The following is a 21557-nucleotide window of genomic DNA, read 5'->3' as shown; positions in this document are numbered from 1 at the left end:
TCTGAAACGTTGATGTGTTACTAACATTGTTTTTCTCCAAAAGCCACAATGGCATCATAGCATTCTGATGGAGAAGGTCAAGTGTCCCAGCGACACCAGTGCTATTGAGTAGTGCTGCACTGATTGCACCATTGAAAATTCAGTAGTTTGTAATAGTTTCCTTAGAACCATTTCTCTGCTGAGGGTTTAAGGGACCTTGGGCAGAATCCTATTCTATGCATTTAAGCATTAGGTTTAAACCATCAGTTTTTGGTTGTTTGCTTTCTAAATATTTCTTTGATTTTCATGGTAATTGCCTTAAACAGTGTTTGACAGTTAATTTAATGAGGTGGAAGATAGCTACTTTTTAATCCAGAATTGTCTTGAGGAGGGACTACTATGGAATAATAATGGATATTTAAAGATATACTAAATAACGTTAATTTGTCTGCCATTGATGTCAATGGTAAATATGTGGCTGTATTAATTAATTAAATTATCTTTTATTTCTATAGGAGGAAAGCGTTGATCAAATTTTTTGGGTGTGAAGTAAGCTAGTGCTCTCCCTTGCCAGGTGTTCTTTCTTCAGCATTTCTTTTGTATGTTTCCTCAGCAGCTTGCTGCTTGTGAACTGCCACCATTAGACACTCAGTAGGAGCAGAAGTCTATGTTAATTTGCCCGACTCTAACTGCACAATTAGAGCAGTTTATCAGCAGGGGTTAGGACAATCAGTGTGTTCTGATCCTTCATGTTACAAAAATTACTTCTGTTGTTCAAACAGATACTGTAATTAGTGCATCGTTTTCAACTGGCTTTCTGCAGGGCTGGCTTGGTATTTCATCTGATGGAAATCTCTGGTTTTGCTACTTACCGAAGTGCTCATTTTGTATGCAGTCCACTTCTAAAGTAACAACCTGTATTGAAATGTTAATATCAGGTCTATAGCATGTGAATACGTGTGTTTATAGAGATGTGGGATGAGGTTTTCTTTTTCAGGGTATTTTTGGCTCACCACTAATATCAAGACTTAGATTTCCTGTGGAAAAAAAATATGGAGGCGAGAACTATTTGATGGACCACCATGTTTGTATTAACAATTGTTATTTCATACTAGTATTTAATACTTAGCTTTTACATATATGAACAAGTTGCTTCATATCGGATAGTGAAGATAATTGTGTTCTGTCCCTGGGCACATACATAATGAGCTTTCACATAGAATAATTTCATGAGAATGATGAGCCAGTCTTTAAGTGGCAAGTGTTTAAAATATTGTCCCTGTTTGGTTTACCAATGTTAGCAGAAAAAGTTGATAGCAGCGTTGAGCAGTGCAAGGTCAAGAACTCATTAAAAATTGACCTACTGAAGATTGGGAGTAATGAGTATCTTACAAAAAGCATTCATAGATTCGCCTGGCTTGATTTTACCAGCGGTTGAGAGTGGTGATGGTGAAGGGTCTACAGGGCAAGTTGTATGAGGAGCAGCTGAGGTCCCTGGGTTGGTTCAGCCCAGAGCAGAGTAGGAGATGGGAGGCCTGATGGCGGCTGCAGCTCTCACAGGGAGCAGAGGAGCAGCGCTGAGCTCTGCTCTGTGTGACAGTGACAGGGTCTGAGGGAACGGCATGGAGCTGTGTCAGGGGAGGGGCAGCTGGGGGCTAGGGACAGGGTCTGCACCGCATGTGGCTGGGCCCTGGAACAGGATTCTGAAGACAACGGAGTTCATGAAGTATTTGGATAGCATTTTCAGACGTAGTGTTCGAATTTTGGGTGGTCCTGTGCAGAGCCAGGAGCTGGACTTCATGATCCTTTTGGATCCCTTCCAACTCAGGATATTCCATAATTTTATGGTTCTTAAAACAAATATTTGTGCAAGTTTTGATACGAAACAGAAGTTCTCTCCTAGAAGACTTCTACTAGAGAATACTAGAGTATACTGCTAGATATTATGTACCAGTAGCACAATTGATTAGGCAAAATACTTTATGGTAACTCTACTAAACAGCTGAATTTCTTCTTTCCAGATCTTACCTGCTCTAAGAAGTGGCTATGAATGATTATACTATTTCTTATGTCTTAAGATAATTACAATTAAAGTACATAGAATGTCATTGAGTTAAACCCTTGTGTGGTTTAAAAGAATAAACTCGCTCTTGCCATCTAATTTTAGCATTCAAGTTGATTGTTACATGCAGCAATTGCTCAGCTTTACTCTAGCTCTTCTGTATTTCTTTTTTTGTCATCCAGTAGGAAGAACCAGTAGTGGGTTGGTGGAAACAATGTAATGATCTATTGATGCAGGTTGTGTTTGGTTACTGAGGTACAATCTCAGCATTCCCTTGAGCCAGTAGCTTTAAACGTCTCTACTACTGAGCTGTGTTTTTATCTTCTAATAGCCAATATTTTTTGGAGTTTGTATGAATTATGCTGGAAAAAGTGTGCAGGATAGGAGTTAATGCTATGGTCCATAGCTTTCTGAAAAGAAAGTAAAAGCCTTGTGGAAAACTATTTTTTAAGGCTCATGTTTGTTCTTTTTGTTGTCTGACTCTTAACTGTATAACTAGGAGAGTGCTTGTTTTCAAAGTTCCTTTCATTTTTCTTTAATGACGTTTTGACAGCTGGAAATGACCATATTCTGCTTCACCAGTTCTGTTTTTTTAATTACTCAATTTACTTATAGTTCATGGGGTGGTACTGTGGTCTGGAGGCTTTGTTGTGAGAAAAGTCTGAGATCTTAAGTTGTTCTCGATTAAAGTATTCTGTGACTGTGTGCCTTCTTTCTAAAAATATTTTTCTCTTTACCATTTGATTATCTTGAATAATTTCTGTTAAACTTGACAGAGGTGTAGATTTCTTTTGGGTTTTAAGTTCTTTGAAAACTGCTGGCTGGATAGAGGAGAGGTTTAGATTAACATCCCTACACAAGGGAAGGGACATTCCAAGTTTTTCTGTCACCATTTTTTGTTTAGCTTACAGTAAGCTATGTGGGTCATCTGAAAGTAGTGCCTCCTATTTCTTTACCTGGAAACAACAGATGCAAAGAGCATGAAAAATAGTTTGACAGAGCAAATTCTCAGCTCAAACATGGCTATATATGTATTTTTGCTGCACTTATAAAAATGTGCACTAGAGATGACCCACTGTTTCACAGCAGCTTTGATGGCATTGTTGCTAGGAAAATGGTGCCCATGCAGTCCATCTTTCATTGGCTGGAAACAGCTGGAAATCAGAAGATGCCAAATCCTCACTATTCAGTGGGTGTGGTAGGGCAGTCCAGCCAAAATTGACAGTGTATTCTGTGGTCTTCAAACTGGTATGAGAAAGGCTGTCATCTTCTCTGATGACAGACCCTTCAGCTTACTCTGTGATGCACTGTAGCAATCAGCTGATGGTTTGTCCGGGTTCTAGGAAATCAAGAAGGATCACCCCTTTCTTATCCCAAAAGACAGTGCACATCACTTTATCCACTGAGGGATGTTTCTTGAACTCTGTCACTGATGGAGAATTCATGTCACCACTTCACAGACTGCTGTTTCAACTGTGGCTTGTACTGGTCTTGTCCTTGGTAATGATGTGATCCTGGGTACAGTCACCATCAGCTTCATATTGGCTCAGTAGACATATAGAAGATGGGACAGAAATCAACAGGAATCTGGATGTCATTATTTGTCATCATGAAACAAATTTCTTACTAGTAAAGCTTGGCTGTTTAGATGCAAATGAACATCAACAGAACTAATCATTTCTTCCCCTCCCTTCCCCTTGGAAACAATACCTCTAACTGATTTCTGTGGGATTAATTTTCAGTGTTGCAGAAAGGTGTTTTGCTGTTTTGTGGTGTTGGGTTTTTTTTGTTTTTTGTTTTTGTTTTTTTCCAAACTACTTGACCCAGTGACCTTAATAGCAGGCTAAAGATTGAACAGGTTCCTCAAGTCCATTATTGTATATAGGTACCTTGAGGATAATGAGCATACCCTCAACTGGCAACAGAATAAAAATAAAATCTGTTTACAGAATTATTATTTATATTTAAGGATACTGAAATTTGTGCCAGACAAGGAGCACAGAGAAACTTCATCTGCCAGTTATATTACTGTTAATGTTCTTTAATTTAGCAGACAAGGTAGTTTGGCTGTAATTAAGCTCTTCTAATACTGTTGTTCCTGAAGCTTGTGGCATACATCATTTTACACTGTAATTTCCTGCATCTTTTTTGCCTCCATTTTTCCTGTATAATTCTTCCATAAACAGTTTCAGGAACGCATCAGAACTTCACGCTATAAATTACTTACTGTGCACATTATGCAATTTTGAATATATGTAATCAGTTTACTTTTTCAGATTCTTTTTTTCTCATTTTCTTGGTTCTTTTTTTTTTTTTCTACACACATGCCCTTCCTGCCGTGCTAACAAAAATTTTATCCAGAAGTAATTCTTAAGGCAATTTCTGTCACTCCATGTGAGTCTTTGTATAGGCAGATCCAGAAAACTGGCTGAATCACTCGATAGTGCTGCTGAAGGACAGGAGACAGTGGTCACAGTCTGGAGTACAAGAAATTTCATTTAAACATAAGAAAAAGCTTTTATACTGTGTCTGCTGTCAGACATTGGAACTAGTTGCTTACAGAGGTTATAAAATCTCCAGCCTTGGAGATGCTCTTGCTGACCCTGCCCCTGAGAAGGATGTTGGTCTTGAGTGATCTTCAGGAGTTTGTTCTTCAGTCATTCTGTGATGCTGTTAAACAATTGCATTTGTCTTAGCTATGAGTCAAACTGAAGATAGCCATAATTTATGATTTCTTTCTGTTGGGGTCTAATTCCAGCAGGCAGCTGTGTTCACTCTTTCTCCCCAAGTGGAGGAGAGAACTAGAAAAGTGTGAAACTCATATATATGAGTTTAGATTAAGGCATTTGACTAGGTAAAGCAAAAACTGCGTGTACAAGGAAAGCAAAGCAGGGAACTCATTTGCTGCATTTCCATCAGCTGGCAGATGTTTAACCACTTCCAGGCAGGGTTAATCACTCATAATGGTTAATGGCAAATGTCATTACTGAGAATGTCTCTCCCTTCCTTCTTTTTCCCATTAGCTTTTCTTGCAGAGCATGGCACCATTATGGTATGGGAGATCCCACTAGGCAGTTTGAGTCAGCTTTGCTGGTTCTGCCCTCACTGTGCTTGTGTACACCCAGCCTCCTCACTGTTACGGCAGGATGGGAAGCTGAAGATGGGAAGCTGTCCTTGGCTCTCTGTAAGCACTGCTGTGTGGCAGCTTAAAATATTGGTGCCTTATCCCCACAGTTTTAGACTAAAATTCAAAGCACAGCACTGTGTAAGCCTCTGAGAAGCAAACTAACTCCATATCAACCAAAACAATGACACTTTCTACAGTAACTCCTTGTCATTTCCTTCTGGTTATCATTTTATCTTTTTCCTTCCAAGAAACAAAAGCAGTGTCAGAACAAAACTTTAAGTTTCAGACTGTATTTCACGAGTTTTAACAAGGATACTTCCCATGCACTGTTGCACATATATATTTGTCCTTTTGTAGGACTGGGAAAACATGTTTTTAAAACTGGTTATGTAAGTAGAAGTTTTAGTTTTAGTGTTTTACTTCAAAGGAAATTTGTTTTCCCAGATTGTTCCCTTGGGATTTAAGGTAGCGTAAAATAAGCATAAAAATTTGTAGGTTTAAACTGTACAAGATCACAGATTGTCACTTTTATCCCATGTGCCTAACCCTGCAGTACATTTTGGATCTGACTTAGTTGGAATGAATGACTTAGAGAATGTTTGAATTTCCTGATTTTAGTTTTTAAAGCAAACCAAGAAAACCCATCCATTTGTATAACTTTTCACTCAAGTTTTAATAAACATGATGACTGATATTTTCAAAACTATTAACTTGCTAGGAAAGAAGCCTTGTTGTACACAATGGGAGCAATGGAGCAAGTTTTAAGTCCAAGCATGTTGAGATAGAAGAAGTTAGAAGCCTGTTCCCAACTATTCTGTTATGTATCTAATTGTGTATTCAATATGCATTGTGTAGACTTCCATTCTCCTTAATCTTTGTTCCAGTTTTGCCATTTGATTTAAGAAATAGTGTTCTCCATGGCAACAAGGCTTTTATTAGTGTTAGAACATTTTATCATCATGGCAAAAGGGCACTAGGTGTCCTATGCTAGTTCAGTTATCTTAACAAGTGCTTGTATGACTGTGCTGTGAGATCTGACCTATTAGTTCCTGTGATTACTGAACTTACACAGTGTTTTCGACCTAAAAATAAAGCAGAGAGTGTGTTAGTCTTTGTGATACTGAATGGTATCATCTGTGTATTTTCTTACATGCTACTTCGTTTTAAAAACAAAACAAAAAGTCAGTGGGAATGCCATTCATACAGTGTCAGAGTAATTTGAACCACAGTGTCAATACATGAGACTTTGTTAATACAGAATATTCAAATATCAAATTAAAGAGAGGCAGATTATCCTGTATGAAGAATAAATAATTTCTGTTAAATCTAAAGGTTACAAGTCATGCATGCATCGACTGGGACAACATACTTCTTTTTTTTTTCTGCTTACAGGTAGTGAGATTTAGTTCCTGTTCTCATTGTGAAAGAAAATCATCTTGGAGCGCTGCAGGCCCCTTTCTGTGTACCTGTATTGTGCACACCTATTTGCGTTGGCCTGTTGCTAAAACTCTGTTTAGCCATTCCTTCTTTTTTAGGAAGAAAACTTAGTGTTTTATGTGAGGGTAACTCTCCTTCTCATTTGTGCATTGTGCTCTGGTATTCCTGAGAGTTGCTGGTTGTGCAGTTTATCATGCATTTAATACAGTAGTGAACCAATACCTTTCCTACTTGGTCAGTTCACCAACTGTCCATGCAAGTGCAAGCAGAGAGAGTGGCATGTCTTTTACTGTATCACTCTGCTGGTTTAGGAACATCATCTATTTCATCTTAATTTTAACATTAACACTTTGCACTGTCTCATATAAATAAAGCTTGTCATAATTTGAGAAAGAGGGAAAAAAAGGAATTGTTTAAGAAGTAATTGTGGAGTTTTGATTATGATTGAGTGAAATAAGCTGAGAATACCTAGTGGTAAAATAGTTTTTCGAAAGATTAAATTCCAGCAGGGAGCATATTATAACTCACCTGTACTTTGCATCAGGTCCTGTTTCATAAGCAGGAGGGTTTTTTTTTTTCCAGCTCCTGAATTTCAAAAGAGACATATTAACTGCTACCATTGTTTAGAAAGCTGCCTGAGATAACATTTCTAAACTAATCAAAAAGTCTCTGTTATTCTAATACATTAATAAAATAAAAAAAAAATCATAGTGGGTGATAGTGGGAACTTGTGCGTACGTATGCATGTTACATAGAGAATAGTAAAAGGAAATTGCCTTCAAAGTACTGATTATTTTACATAAATTTTCCATATACCTCTCACAGTTTTCCATTTTCATCCTTGTCTATTCCGCAAAACATTTCAGAATTAAAACAGCTGAATTAAAGATGGAGCACTGTTCCTTAGAATGTTCTTTCAGGTATTTATGAATATAAAGTACTGCATGTATTTGCTGATATTAGGTCTTTCTGATTTCCTGGAGGAAATTTGATTAAATTTAGGATAAAAGACACATTTTACAATTAACATTGCTTGCCTTTATTTTTTTAAAATGTGAACTGTAGTTAAACCACAAATGTTTTTTTACAAGAAGGAGCCTGGTTTTTTTTTGTTTTTTTAACACATTCTATTACATTTTAAATACTGATATATTTAAGTTTAGCTAGTTTACTTCACTATGGAGTTGGAAAGTTTCTTCTGTCACATTAATTTTATTTTTGAAAGAATGGGTAAGAGAATGTGTAAGTTAAATATACTGATATCTGCTGTCTAGAAGTGTTTCTTACAAAAAGAAAAAAATAACATGTTTTCCTCTTCCTCCAAAACTACTACTAAGAGTCATTTTTGAGATTGTTAATACCACTGATGTAACAGAGTACCTGTGTCATGGTGACTGTCTTGTTATTTGGTCTTCTGCAATCAGTATTTAAGTAGCCTTGTTACCTCCTCCTCATTTTCTGCTTTCATCCATTATATGTAGTTCTGTTTTGAAAATTACAACTTATGTTCCCTTATGAATTTTTTTTTAACTTTTCTTGCATGAGTATCAGAAAGCAGTCCTTGACACTGAAGAATCACACTCTCTCCTTGTCCTTCGGGGAAGATCAAATGAACTCTGTGTATGATGTCTGTTTCACTTTTCTTGAAAATACTAGGTTTCATAAATTACAAGTATGTTTTAGCCTGTTTAACCTTTGGAAGGCTGAAGAGAGTAATGGAAGCAATAGTGTTTCTGTAGTACTTTGTGTTCCTGTTCCTTGGGTTGAGAAACATACTGTACAGAATCACAGCTTTTTTTTTTTAAGTGGTTCCGAAATACAAAAAAAAAAAATTCTGAAAGATATTTCAAAAACTAAGCTCTTGTTAAATAACCACAAAAAAAAAAAATACCAACAGAATTGTCTTCACAGTATCAAGGATACTGTTCCTTTTTCCTGCCTTTTGTTGAAAATACAGTTCATGCTCTTCACATAAATGAGCTTATCTGCTGTTTATTTGCTTGTTTTATACAGAATGTAGCAATGCTTCATAGCTTCTTTGGTTTGTATTTTAGGAAGAACAGAACCGAGGCAAGCCCAACTGGGAACACCTGAATGAAGATTTGCATGTACTTATCACTGTGGAGGATGCTCAAAACAGAGCAGAAATAAAACTGAAGAGGGCTGTTGAAGAAGTGAAAAAGTTACTGATACCTGCAGTAAGTATTTGTGTATGCAAGTCTTTGGTTTATATTTCCAGGAGTTATTTTTGAAAAATAATTAATGTGTCAGCATTAATAGAAAACCTCCACAGTGGCACCCTGAAGTAAAATTTAGATATTATTTTCTAATACTGTAATGATCTTGAAAGTCTCATCCCTGATCAAATTATTCGTCAGATCAGAATAATTCTTTCATGAGATGTTAGTTTTTCTACTTTTTCAAGATACACATATAGGAAGTCCTTGTAACCTTTGTAAAATAGTGCTGAACTACTGCAAGCATTAGCTTTCTTACCTTCTTTCAATATGAGGATGTTTTGCTTTAAGGCTTGGAAAATTAGATGTTTTGGTTTGTTTGAGATGATTCTGACACTTAAGAAAAGAAAGCATGTTTTCTCAAATCACTGTATTAAATGTTCTTCCAGAAAGAACAAAACCCCTCAGGAATACAGTATTAAAACACTGCCATAACTGATATTCTGGAAAAATAAATATTGTAGAGCTAGAAAGTGGACTGTCTTCCTTATTCCCTGATAACATTATCTGCCTTCTGCCTAGTTAGATGGCTTTAACTTTTGAAAGTTAAAAAAAAGTTTAAAAAAAAAATCTTCAAAGGTTTTAACTTTTGCAGGGAACAGAATTACCATGTGTGAACCTTTCTCTCAGGTTTGCTCTGTATTCTCACTCAAAGCAAGGTGTCTCAGCAGGGCAGCGAGGTGCATTCCATGCAAGTGTCTTCCATCTAGTGCTGATTTTTATCACCACTTTAGCATCATGTTATCATGATAAAAATAAACGGAATCTTTTTCGTTGGAGGAAATTTTTGCCTTATGAGTTGAAAATGAATCCATCCTGGGAAGGAGAGTGGCACTCAATATTAAAATGACAAACAATTGTGAGTGCTTGAATAGAGACTGGCTATGAGGAAGCTTGTGATAGCAGAAGCAATAAAAAAATAAGTAAATATATAAAAGCTACCAAAAAGACCATCTGTAATTGTATTGTTTCCAAAAATAGTCAGAGGATTAGAAATGATTCTGGGGAAAAAAAATAAAAAATGTATCAGATTTTTTTTTCATCCAGCCTGGGATAGAATTTGAGATTATGTGGGAGAGGAAACCAAATCACATCCTTACCATGTATTGATAATGCTTTCATTTTCTGAGATACATCTAAAATATATTTTAGAAAAGCAAGTTTGAGGTAGAGATGATTTCTTGAAACAACCTGTTATGCTCAATAGATAAAAAAAAAACAGCTACTTTTTATAGCAACAGTACACAAACAAGCATATTAAAACATTTTCATTTGAAGGTACTTGGGGGAAAAGAAGCTACCTCAGTAGTGAAAGTATTACTTCTTATCTTGAAAAATTTGAATCACTAGTGATATTTTTCCTTGTGGATATGATTTTGTTAATTCCCTTTTTTTGACAATTTATCTTAAGAAATAAAAAGGATAACTTGAGACAGATTGGCTGAACAAGCCATTTTAGTCCCTGGCGAGAAAGGAGAAAGGCTGACATCTTTATTTTTTCCAGTAAATTTACATTTCTTTGATAGGAAAGTTGATACTTATTTGCTGTACTTCAGGTTCTCTAAAAACTAATTCTTTTCCTTTTCCCATACTTCAGTGAGATATTGGTTATTATCTATACCTGCAAGATCTTAAAGTACTGCTTCTTTCATGTTTTTCTCTAAAGAAAAACAGGAAGAATAAAGCAGTCTTGCAGGCTTTGGGGAACACATTGACCTGTTCTGTCCTTATGTCTCTTTCTAAAGTGTATCCTACGGGTTATTGATCTCTTCTCTCCTCATTTTTAGAGCTTTGAGTGTTTATTTGTTATTTGCAAGAGTTCAGTAAAGAGGGGTAGTTCTTTCAGAGGATAGACAAAAGATAGTCTGGCTTGTACAATTGCAGAAAGTACAAAAAAGTGCAGTGTGTTTTACGTAAGGGGACAGATGTCATACTACATCACTGTAAATCAGGTAATTGTATCTTACTATTAAAGATGTTGAATGATTATTTTGGATACTGGATTATTTAATGTTCCAAGATACATTGAATAAACTGTATAACTATATAGCAACATAAAGCGATAGGTGAACAATTGGCTGATGGTTCAAGCTCAGAGAGTTTCAGTAAAGGGTTTACATCAGGCTGGCAGCCAGTCGCTAGTGGCGTTCCACAGGGCTCAGCAGTGTGCCATGGCAGCCCAAAGGGCCAACTGTACCCTTGGGTGCTTCAGTCCCAGCACTGCCAGCCAGGTGAGGGAAGGGGTTATCCCGCTCTGTTCTGAGCTGTGCAGCCTCACCTCCAGCACTGTGAACAGTTCAGGATGCCACAATATAAGAAGGACATAAAACTACGGGCATCTAAATTGATACCTGCTGAAGAGAGTGATTGTTCCTGAGTACTGCGTGCAGTTTTGGGCACCATAATGTAAGGAAGATACACAACTGTTAAGTGTCCAAAGTAGTGCTGTGAAGGTGGATAAGGGTCCAGAGGGCAAAACATATGAGGAGCAAATCTCAGTTTGGTCAGCCTGGAGGAGGAGACTGAGTGGCTTCTAATTCAGTCTGGGATCAGTGTGTAAGAGCAGCTTTAGTCCTGCTTAGTTGCTGTCTCTCTTATTGTATGAAGACAACTACATAACAGTGAGTGTTCCCTCTCAGACTGGATACTTTGCTTGCCACTACTGAAACAGTATTTCAAGTTTGTAATGTGTGGGAAAGGCTGTTTTAAGTAGAAGATTGTATTATTTTGTTAGTACATATGACTCTTGCCTGTATTTTTAGACTTAATAGTCTTGAACATCATTAAATTTACCTGCACAGTATGAGGAAAAGTATCTTCGTTTTTAAATTCAGCAATACATCCTGCATAGTACTGATGTTTATGTTGTAGCTGATAAATGTAAAAGAGGAGTAAGGAAACAATGCAAAATAAAGCAGTAACAAGAGCATGCTTTCCACACAAAGATTTACAACATAAGCTCATAAGGAGATACAAATAAATGAATAATAGAGAAGCAGAAATTGGAAATTAATTGTAATGGTCTTTGGGTCACATTTCATAAAAACTTTGTGGATCTGCACAGCCTCAAATGCGAAAACAGAAATACCAAGCTGAAATGAAGACTGATGGATTAATTGCTGTCACTGTCCTTTAACAATATCATAGTTGCTGACATTACTATAGCTTATTTCCAGTCAGCTGTTTTGAAGGCTAAATAAATAGGAGTTAGTGAAACTGGGAAATAATGAAATTAAAGCATGCACTCTTTCAGAGATTGTTTTCATAAACAGTAGAAGATGGCTATGCTTAACAAATAATGGAGTAGTAAAAGGAAGAAAAAAATCAGAATGAGAACAGCTGTGGAAGTACCTGAAATTTGCCCAAGAGGCCAAAGCAGTTGCTGGAAGTGATTGATTGAATCTTCTTGAGTCAAGGTTTTTACTATTGGGTGAATTTATTTTGGCCTGAGGGGCTGATAAGGTTAAGTGCGAAGTACTACTGGGAAAGTGAAAGTAGGAATGGGGAACAGAGTGCTTAGGAGCTGTGTTAACCAGGACTGTACAATAAGAAATGCTGGCTGTTTAAAAAATAATAATAATAAGCAGTTTAACTGTGCTCTAATAAAAATGTCCTCACAAAGTTGCCACCGAATTCTAGATCATCAAGAACAAGAGAAGGTCATGCTGATGATGGTTGCTTTCAGTATCAACTGTAGCAAAACTGGGACTTGGAAAAACCTTAAGAATTAAGTTGGAAGATTAAAGCAGATAACACTTTGTAAAACGATGGATGATTATTTTCCATATAATAGAAGGCAAAAAATAATAATAATAAAAGAAATACTGGGTAGCAATCTGGAGGACTAGCATTTGATTTTCACCTTGAAGATGTTAACCATCTTGTTTCTTTGATGAAAAATAACTAAATAAAAAATGAAATACCAAATAAATCACTGTAAGCACCATGGACTTTGAGAACTTGCTATTCTCCCTTATGTTCAGTGTCTTAAAGCATAGTATGCCAACAAAAACATCAGCAAAGTAGAGCTTTCTATGAAGATATAATACAGACACGGCTAAAATAAACATCAGTGACCCAGTAGTTAAACAAAAATATCTGAGTTAAATGGGATGTGGTCTCTTATTCAATGTCTGTTGCTTTACCTTGTGAAGAAACGTTAGAGAAACACAGTACAAGCCTTTCATGGTGATACTGAATGGCTTGTTTTACTAATAACAACTTTTCTCCATGGTAGCTTGGCTCTTAACATAAAAGGATCTTACGTATAGACTGACTTCTTCCAAATGTTGGCTATAGTCCTTATCAAAGCAGCAACAGAAAGTGACATTACAGTATTTCATCTGGTGTTACATGTGTAATGTAACGTAGCTTCTACAAATTGGAGTGTCCTTTGTAGTCATGCTTAGTATGTAAGTATTGGCTGTCCTCCTTGTTTACTCTTTATTGCTAGAAATGTTACTTTAATGTTTATGTTTTTAGTCACAAACGGGACTATAAGTCAAACAATTGGAGAGAATATAATAAAGGGACAACAGTTCTGGCAGAATGTGGTGTTGTTTTCAGATGGATTATTTAAAAACATTAAAGAGTTTCTTTCCCAAAAACTGCTCATAGCAGATGTGATAAAGTGGGACTCTTCTATTAAAAAGAAAAAAAGCAGAATTCTTCTGTTAGTGTAGTTGCAAATTTTAGTTGTGGTTTACTTTCAGTTTTCTGCAGAATGTCTGTATTTTTACCCTGGCATTTGTGTTTGCTGCATTCCATACTCAAGAATGAATTTGATAGCAAAAGCCCAATGCAGTAGAAAGAGTTTTATTCCTGCCTTAGCTTTAGTAAAGGGAAAAAAAAAAAAAGTAGGGGGAAAGATATCATAATAATGCTATGCATTATATCCCATCCTGTAGCTAAAACTGGGAAAATCTAAAATTTGAATGATATTGGGAAGACATTTCCTTTGTCTTAGCCATCAAAAAAAAAATCCAACACAATAAATTCTACATGCAAGTTTGAGTTCCCTGAATAGCTCTTTATATTTCATTCTTGCATGCTATGCTGGTTTTATGTTTTTGCTTTCATAAGAGAGAATATAGTGATGCCTTCTGTAGTCTCTGTTGAAATGTTGGTCCAAGTGTGCATTATACTGTTTGCTGCTTGTTCAATTAAAGTTATGAAATTAGTAATTGATACAGTAGCAAAAAAAGGTCACTGCTGTCTTTAAAGACATTTGGGAAATTCCTTCATTGTGTCTGTTTGTTGATTCAGATACAAGTCTCTTGCAGTGCGTACCATGTATGTCTTCAAAAGAGCAACTCTGTAGGGAAGATGATGAAGCAGATGAGCTTTTTGGGATTGGACAGCTGAATAAGAAGTGGTAGACTTTTTGATGTGAAGGAGAAAGTGATAGAGCATTATTTTTAGTAGTATGAAGCAGACGTAGTTTTTCCATGACATTTTGAACCGAGGACTGCTGCAGTCCTGCCATTCCTCAATGATTTGCTGTTCTTGTTTCCTGTTTTACATCAGAGGGTACTGGCCTTCGTCTGATCGTTTAGTGTGTCCACTTGGTGGACTGCTTAACCTTGGATTAACTGACTTGCTGCAGGATCAGTTCTGCTTTAGCACTGACAGACGTGATGGAATGGGAACACACAGACCAGGGTACTGCAGTTTAACCCTGGCAGGCAGCTTAGCACCACACAGCCACTCATTCATTGTCCTGAAGTGAGACCAGGGAGAGAACTGGAAAGTGGAACAAGGAATTTCTTAGCTTCTTGTCAGCAGGTAGTTGTAAACATCTTTCAGGAAAACGGGGCTCATGCCTAACAGTTTCTTGGGAAAACAAATGCCATCACTTTGCACATCCCCCCCCTTCCTCCTTTGCCTCAGCGGAGCATGACACGATATTGTATGGGACATCCCTTTGGCATCCTGTTAGGCTAGGTTGAGGAGCTGATGAGTCCTTGGCTGTCCATAAGCACTGCTCTGCAACAGCTTAAAAGGTTGGTGTGTTATCACCGCTGTTTCCATCAAAGATTAAAAGCACAGTATCATGTAAGTCTCTGTGGAAGAAATTAACTCTTTGCCAACCAGAACAGTGGCAGCTGTGATTGCAGCAAACCACCCATAGGTATACCTAGACTTCCATAGATCTGTGAGCATGTTCACCTGCTGATGAGAACAAAATAATCAGAAACGTGGTGTAACAGAAAATGACAGTGGGGAAAAAAAAGAGAAAAGCCTACTAGTGCCCAGTACTGGTAATTTCAATAGCTTACTAGCAAGATCAATACTGATTACATTATGTTGAGCAGTCTGTAAGTAAATTCTGACATCTACTTTAAAAATCTTACTCCTCTGAGAGTTTTTATGTACAAACCTCAGTCTTAAAAGTGAGGATCTCCTAAAATAGTTAAATTGCAGAGTACTTGAAGTACTTACAAAGTATTCTATTTGTCTTGTCACTGCAGTGTTAAATTTTTGAGCTTTGCCTAGTGTTGACTATCTAAAAAAAAATTGTTTCAGGGCAGCTGCAAGTGTGAAAATAGCTCTCTCTGTCTTTGTATACAGTGGTGGAAACTGTAGAACTGTAGCTCGTTATCATCCAAAAAGTATCTGTCAATGCTAGTGATTTTTCAGACCATATTTACTGCAAGAAATCTAGGTCATTTGCAGCTTAATTGAATTAAATCTTGTTTAAACTGTTAAATTCCTCAACTCCTATGAAGTGATTTTCATAGTGCTAATAGGAAGGCTAATATTAATCATTAGAATAATTTTGAAATTGCATGGATGGAATTCAAAATGATGGGAAAAAAATGAAAAGGTAATGTAAATTTATGGTCATCTGTGCAGGTACATTTCTAGTTATATGTTTACAGATTCTGACGTGTAGTCATCAGATACATCTACTTAAACAGAACTAGCTGAATTAGATTATAACTTGAGTGGCTGTATATATTGATTCTTGTCTTTCCTAGGCTTTTCTTACACTAATTAGGGAAGAAAGCTTCTCCATCAGTTACTTCTATCTTAATTAAGCTGTACTCTGAAACTTCTTCCAGACTTTTTCATGGTTTATAGAACCTAGGAATATCAGTTATTTGTGCCTACCTACAGTTGGAGAGTGCCTCAACTGGAGGTGTCTGCCACCTTCAGTTTTGTTTTAGTTTGGTTTTTGTTTTGTTTTGTTTTTGTTTTGTTTTTGTTTTGTTCTTAGTTTAAAAGTGTCACCGTCCATAACTTAGGAAACAATTTAATGCCATTTCTGAAAAAGGCCTCAAGAAATTAATGAAATTGTCTTCCCAAAGAGAAACAACATTTTTTGTGCCTAAAAGTCAGTAGACACATGCAATTCCAATGCAAATTTACGCACAGATTGGGAATGATAATTAGCTTTTTAATAATTTTCTCTGTATTTCAGAAAATGTACTTAATCTCTTTGGTTTGGTAGATGGCACTGTGATGGCAGTGACCTATCCTGGTAGTTAAATTTTGTGGTTCTTTTTTCATTCTTCTTCCCATTTTTTCCCCTTGTTTTCTCTATTCTCAAGTGTTCTTCCTGTGCATCTTTAGACTTCTTCCACTTCTTTGTTATTTTTCTTTTGATGGTTTTGGAACAGAATTTATATGCTAGAGTCTTCATATAAAACCTTGTTAAAGCTCTGGGGATTTGGGGGTGCTATTTGACAGCAAGCTCAACATGAATCAGAGCACTGCTGGCAGCCAAGAGGGTGAGCTGCATTTTAGAATGTATTAAACACAGCATACCCAGCCGGTCAAAAGTGGTGATTCTCCCACTATATTTAGTGCTGGTGCAGCCTCACCTTGAACATCGTGTGCAGTTCTGGTCTATGCAAGATAGAAAAGGTGTTAAGGACCTTGAAAGTGTCCAGAGGATGTGCCAAAGCTGGTAACAGGGCTGGAAGGCATGTCCTGTGCATGAGGAGAGAGGCTGAAGGCACTGCAGTTGTCCAGTCTGGAAGAGAGGAGGCTGAGAAGTGACCTCATTGCTCTCTGCAGCTCTGTGAGGAGGGGAAACACTGAAGCAGAATGCTGGATCCTGGGAACTATCGATGTGATGCAAGGGAATATAACAGAGCCAGCCTCTACCATGAGAGTGGTCAAAGAGTGGAACAGGCTTCCTTTCTAGAGAGATGCTTGCTGCTCGTCAGTGTTTGGGAGTTGTCTGGACGATGTCCTTAATAACAGGCTTTAAATTTTCATTAGTCCAGAAATAGTCAGGCAGAAGGTCCCTGCCAACTGAAATACTCTCTAAAATCTTGCTAAGGTGTTTCTCCCCTTATGCTGGGAATATATTAAGAAGCTATGATTCCTTCTGTCTGTGTCATTAAAGGTGATGAGAAAACTGCAACAAACTAAACATGCATTGTTTTTCTTACCTTTCATTTCTAGTTGCCATTAGTCTTTTAGGTTTTTATTTTACTTACTTTGTTTTATTTGGTTGTTTTAGTTGTTATTGTTGGTGGTGATTGTTTTTTGTTGGTTTTTTTTTTTTTTTTTTTTTTTTTTTTGAAACCACAGCCTTGAATTTACCCTAAGTGGAAGAAATATTGTTTGTAAGATTGTGGTTCTTGAAGAGATAGCATAGAGTCATTTGTCCTGCACTTCTAACACGTTTTCATACTTAGTATTAACTGGAATATATTAAGGAGGTCAGATTGCTTTATCTGAGAGTGTTCTTAGGAGTGCTTTCTGGAAGAATCTTAGAATTAAAAAGATTTTCATTTGCAGTAAAAATAAAGTAACCAGGAAGCGCTTCCCTTTTCAAGCTATTTAAAGCGTGCTATATTGCCAGTGTTCGTTTTGAAATCTAGATGTCTAATTATACAAAAATAAAGCTTGTCATACAAACATCTGTAGTCTTATGCTGACTGATGATTTATACTCATCAAGCCTCTCTTCATTATGCTATTTTGACGTCAGATTGCAGAAAATTCTAATGTTTGGGAAAGTGATCAGGATTTTCCACCTACTGTTCTGTATAAAACTTTTTTTTAAAACAGTACAGAAATATTTGAGCATGCAGTATAGGACTAATGAGATTTTCTTTAATATTTTGCTTATAGGCTAAGATATTAATGTAGGAATGTTCTGGACTCTCTTATCAGGAGATAGGTGAGCATGCTGTGAGAGGCTGGAGGTAACTATTTTAAATAGCTTAAGTCATACTGGACTGGGCCATTAGTAACATGCTTTTAAGTTAAACTTAGGACTGGCAGACTGTCCTGGAAAGATGTGATGTTTCTGGAAAGTGACGTTGCAGAAATTAGTGAGAAGTTTTTAAGTCTTTGTCAAGTTCATTTTCTTGTGTATTGTTGGAAATTAGTTATTTTCTGCTATTTTTTTCTCATATATTTTAGTAAGCATTTTCAGAACTGTATTTTCCAACTTTCTGTATTGGTAGGGCTAACAAAGTACATTTCATCTTGCTTTAAAGATCAAGTTTCCACGCGCAGAATTCAGAAAGCTTTGCTGGAGCTCCTGGTGGTTTTGCCACTTCTTTCTCAGGGTAGATTTATCCCATTGAACATAAAAGGAATCTTTCAGTAGTACTAGCAGCTATTTCGATTCTGAGATCCAGATCTCTTAGCTGCATTGTGCTTGTATGATCTCAGACACCAGATTTCAGATGCTTCACGAAGTCCACCTTCCACATTTTCATGTTTGCTACAAATCCTGGACAGTGATTGTAGAGGGATACAGTTTTGTATTTCCTCTTTGTGTGAAGGATATTTTTTGCCTCTTATAGGTGAAACTTGCTCAAGATCAAATGATACATGCCTGTTGATTGAAAATGAGTATAGGCTATAGTTTCTGATGCTGGAGGTGGGGACTGTCCTAAGTATTGTCTACGTGTTTTCCATGGTAGACAGATGTTTTATGCTAGGAAGTGCAGCAGTGATGGTTTCACGTCAGTGGAATATCCTTCTAAATATGAAGTCAGTATATACCAGTTATGACTATCCAGTTAATTTCTAGACAGACCTTTGGAAGCTACGAAGAGAATAGTGTTTGCTCATATTCTTCCTTATCACTAATCAGATGAATGTCCAATCCGTTTTTATTTTTGATTTTTTTTATATACTGAATCTCTTATTCTCAAGAGTAGCTTCCATGTTTAAGATAAAGATGTCATTCCTTGCCACAGTGTAGCTCAACTGCTTTTTGTTTCTGAAGTTTGCTAGCAGCCATAGAAGTTTGGTTTGTTTTGTTTGTTTTTGTTTTCAGAAACAGAAATGTAACATTATTGATTTGTTACGTTGTTTTGCCTTTGTAATTGTAAGGAGCTATTCCATTGTAAGATCTGTGAAGATTTCATTGGCTGATTTGGAAGAAACAGCAGTGGCTCTAAATGTCTTCTGGAGTAGCATTAGGAACACCAGTATATCATCTCTGTGCTAGCTAGCTCCAGATTCTGCAGGTTACATGGGAGAGAGTTTTCTTTCAGGGAAAATTTTATGAAGATGACGACTTGCAAAAAGTTTCAGGGGGACAGGGAACGTGATCACACACACACAGAACTGCCCAGAATAGTTTAAATTTGATGTTGACTGATTCAGACTTTTGAGCATTATCTCTACCAAATGTTTTTGCAGTGATGGTTCCATGGAGAACTTTTCCCAGAAATGACTTCTTGACCATTACCATTCCATGAGATGTGTACAACTTCTGTTGTGTTCCCCTGAATTGAATGAGAAAGCATTGCATGTAGCTGATTTCATCATCTGTGAAATATCTATTGACACTGTGCCATTCTTTTCAAATAGTGCTGATTTAGTGTCTATATTTTCTTAAGCTTCTCGCAGACATATTCCAGTTGTAATATATTTGATAATATATTTGACTGTAATATAGCCCAAGGTAGTGCACTATTTTTATTATGATTAATATCTATTGAAATTACACATTCAGAGCTAAATTGAATACTTTTTATGGCAGGATGTAAAGTTCACTTTAGCTCGTCATTCCAAAATTGCAACACTTGTTTAAAAAAGAAAATAAATGCATACATACATATGGAGAATTTGAAAGGTAATCTAGCACTTGTACTATGAAAATATTTCATTTCACTGGAACAATAGTTTCTGATGGGAAAATGTCAAAACAATTTGAATCATAGGAAAAAAAAGTGTTCTTTGCCTATAGCAATAAATGGAGATCTCTTGAGTGGAAGCTGACAGAGCAGTCTTTTCAGCTGTGCTATTTGAATGAAACAGGATGCTAAATATAAGAATTAAGCTTTGTCTCCACAACGCTGGCTACATGGGTTTTATATGCATATTAAAATTCTGAAGCCCGGTTAAAGAGTGTTACAAGAGACAGTCAATATTGAAAACAAATGCTAATATCTTGTGTGACAGATTGGCCACCTTGGTGAGAAGCCCATGGCAGCAACACGAATAAGTGCTACTTAATTTCAGATTTAAGCCTCTTTTATCGAGTGTTAATGATGAGTGAGATTCTGCCCTTGCTTAATCTGTAGACCGGAGTATAGTTGAATAATGTGGTTGGAATGTCAGTACTCGTGTCTCTGAAGCTTGTAGAAAATTTTAAGCAGTACTATGGCAATTCAGCAAAAGTGCGGGAATAGACAAACTTTGTTGGTAAAACTCAAGGAGGCAAATCTTGCATGTAGCTTTAAAGAAGCTTAACAAGTGCAAGTCAGTAAATGAGTTTCTTCTGCAGGTTATAAACACGAGAAAATAGAATCTTTGGTTTATTTAATGTTGCAGTTACACAAGCGAAAGGAAGTGAAGAAAATTATTTAAAGATGGGTCAATCATTTATCAAGTATAGAGCGGGAAGAGAGGTGACGTTTGTAGCCAAAGCTTTCCCAGCTGCAGCAGTTACACGGGACTGAGGAGTGGTTGGAGCCAGCTCTGTCAGTACTCAGTACTCAAAACGTTACAATGCATCTTTGCCTTGTTCTCCTGCAAAAGAGAGGGGGCTTTCCCCAAAATGAAGACACGTTGTCAGTTAGAGAACTCATTTTCAGGTATTTATCTCTCTGAGATGTGTTATCTGGTAGTTTGCAGCCATGGCTATACTATACCGTACTAGTTCCTGGTTCTTTAGAATGAGCACTTGTTTAAATGCACACCTTTTGACTTCTGAGTTTGATGGGACAGCCCCGTGGAAATCAGCCACACACAATTCTGCTTTTCTGCTACTGGTCCAGAGACAGTAAATGTTTATTCTGTTCGAAATTGAACTGCTGTTTGCATTGAGTGGAAGCAAGAACAGCTGGAGCAGAAGAGCAAGGAAGCAGTAATCAGTTTCCTTCTCACTTTCTTGATTAAAAGTGACAGGAGGAGAGAAGAAAAAAATTCTCAATGCTGTGAGAGGGCATGGGTGGTTTCAAAAAAAATTGAGACGTTCTGGTGACAGAGTGACAGAGTGGACACTTAACAAATTTATATGATATACCACACGACACGCAGCAGCATTTTACATAGTTCCTCAAGCTGTAATTTAAACTATTACATGCAGTATGTAGTAGCAAGTCACAGAAGATAAATTCATTTCGTTTGTGAGGTGATCACATATCTTCAGTGGTCAAACCGGTGCAGTTGTTGCCAGAATTGTCATCTTTGCTGTTCTGTTCTTTGTTTTTTCTTCCTTCCTAATGGTTTTTTTTCTGCCAAACTTCGTTCAGAGTTGCTTTGTCTTTGCAGTGGTGGAGCCTCTCCAA

The 21557-nt window shown here is 36.9% G+C and overlaps 1 protein-coding gene across 7 annotated transcripts in view; it reads left to right on the top strand.

The window, feature by feature from the left end:
- QKI (QKI, KH domain containing RNA binding) overlaps positions 1 to 21557 on the top strand; it is a 138923-nt gene that overhangs the window by 84899 nt on the left and 32467 nt on the right. For all 7 annotated transcript variants that reach the window (XM_065731299.1, XM_065731274.1, XM_065731264.1 and 4 more), the window contains exon 4: positions 8660 to 8803. In XM_065731299.1, coding sequence (XP_065587371.1) covers positions 8660 to 8803 — 144 coding nt within the window. The remainder of the gene's footprint in view (positions 1 to 8659; positions 8804 to 21557) is intronic.

The sequence above is a fragment of the Cyrtonyx montezumae genome, unplaced genomic scaffold, assembly GCF_038088225.1.
Source record: "Cyrtonyx montezumae isolate F1298 unplaced genomic scaffold, pur_monq_1.0 scaffold_0, whole genome shotgun sequence".
Taxonomy (NCBI): Eukaryota; Metazoa; Chordata; class Aves; order Galliformes; family Odontophoridae; genus Cyrtonyx; species Cyrtonyx montezumae.
The sequence above is the reverse complement of the archived record's forward strand: the minus strand, read 5'-3'. Positions and strand labels throughout refer to the sequence as shown.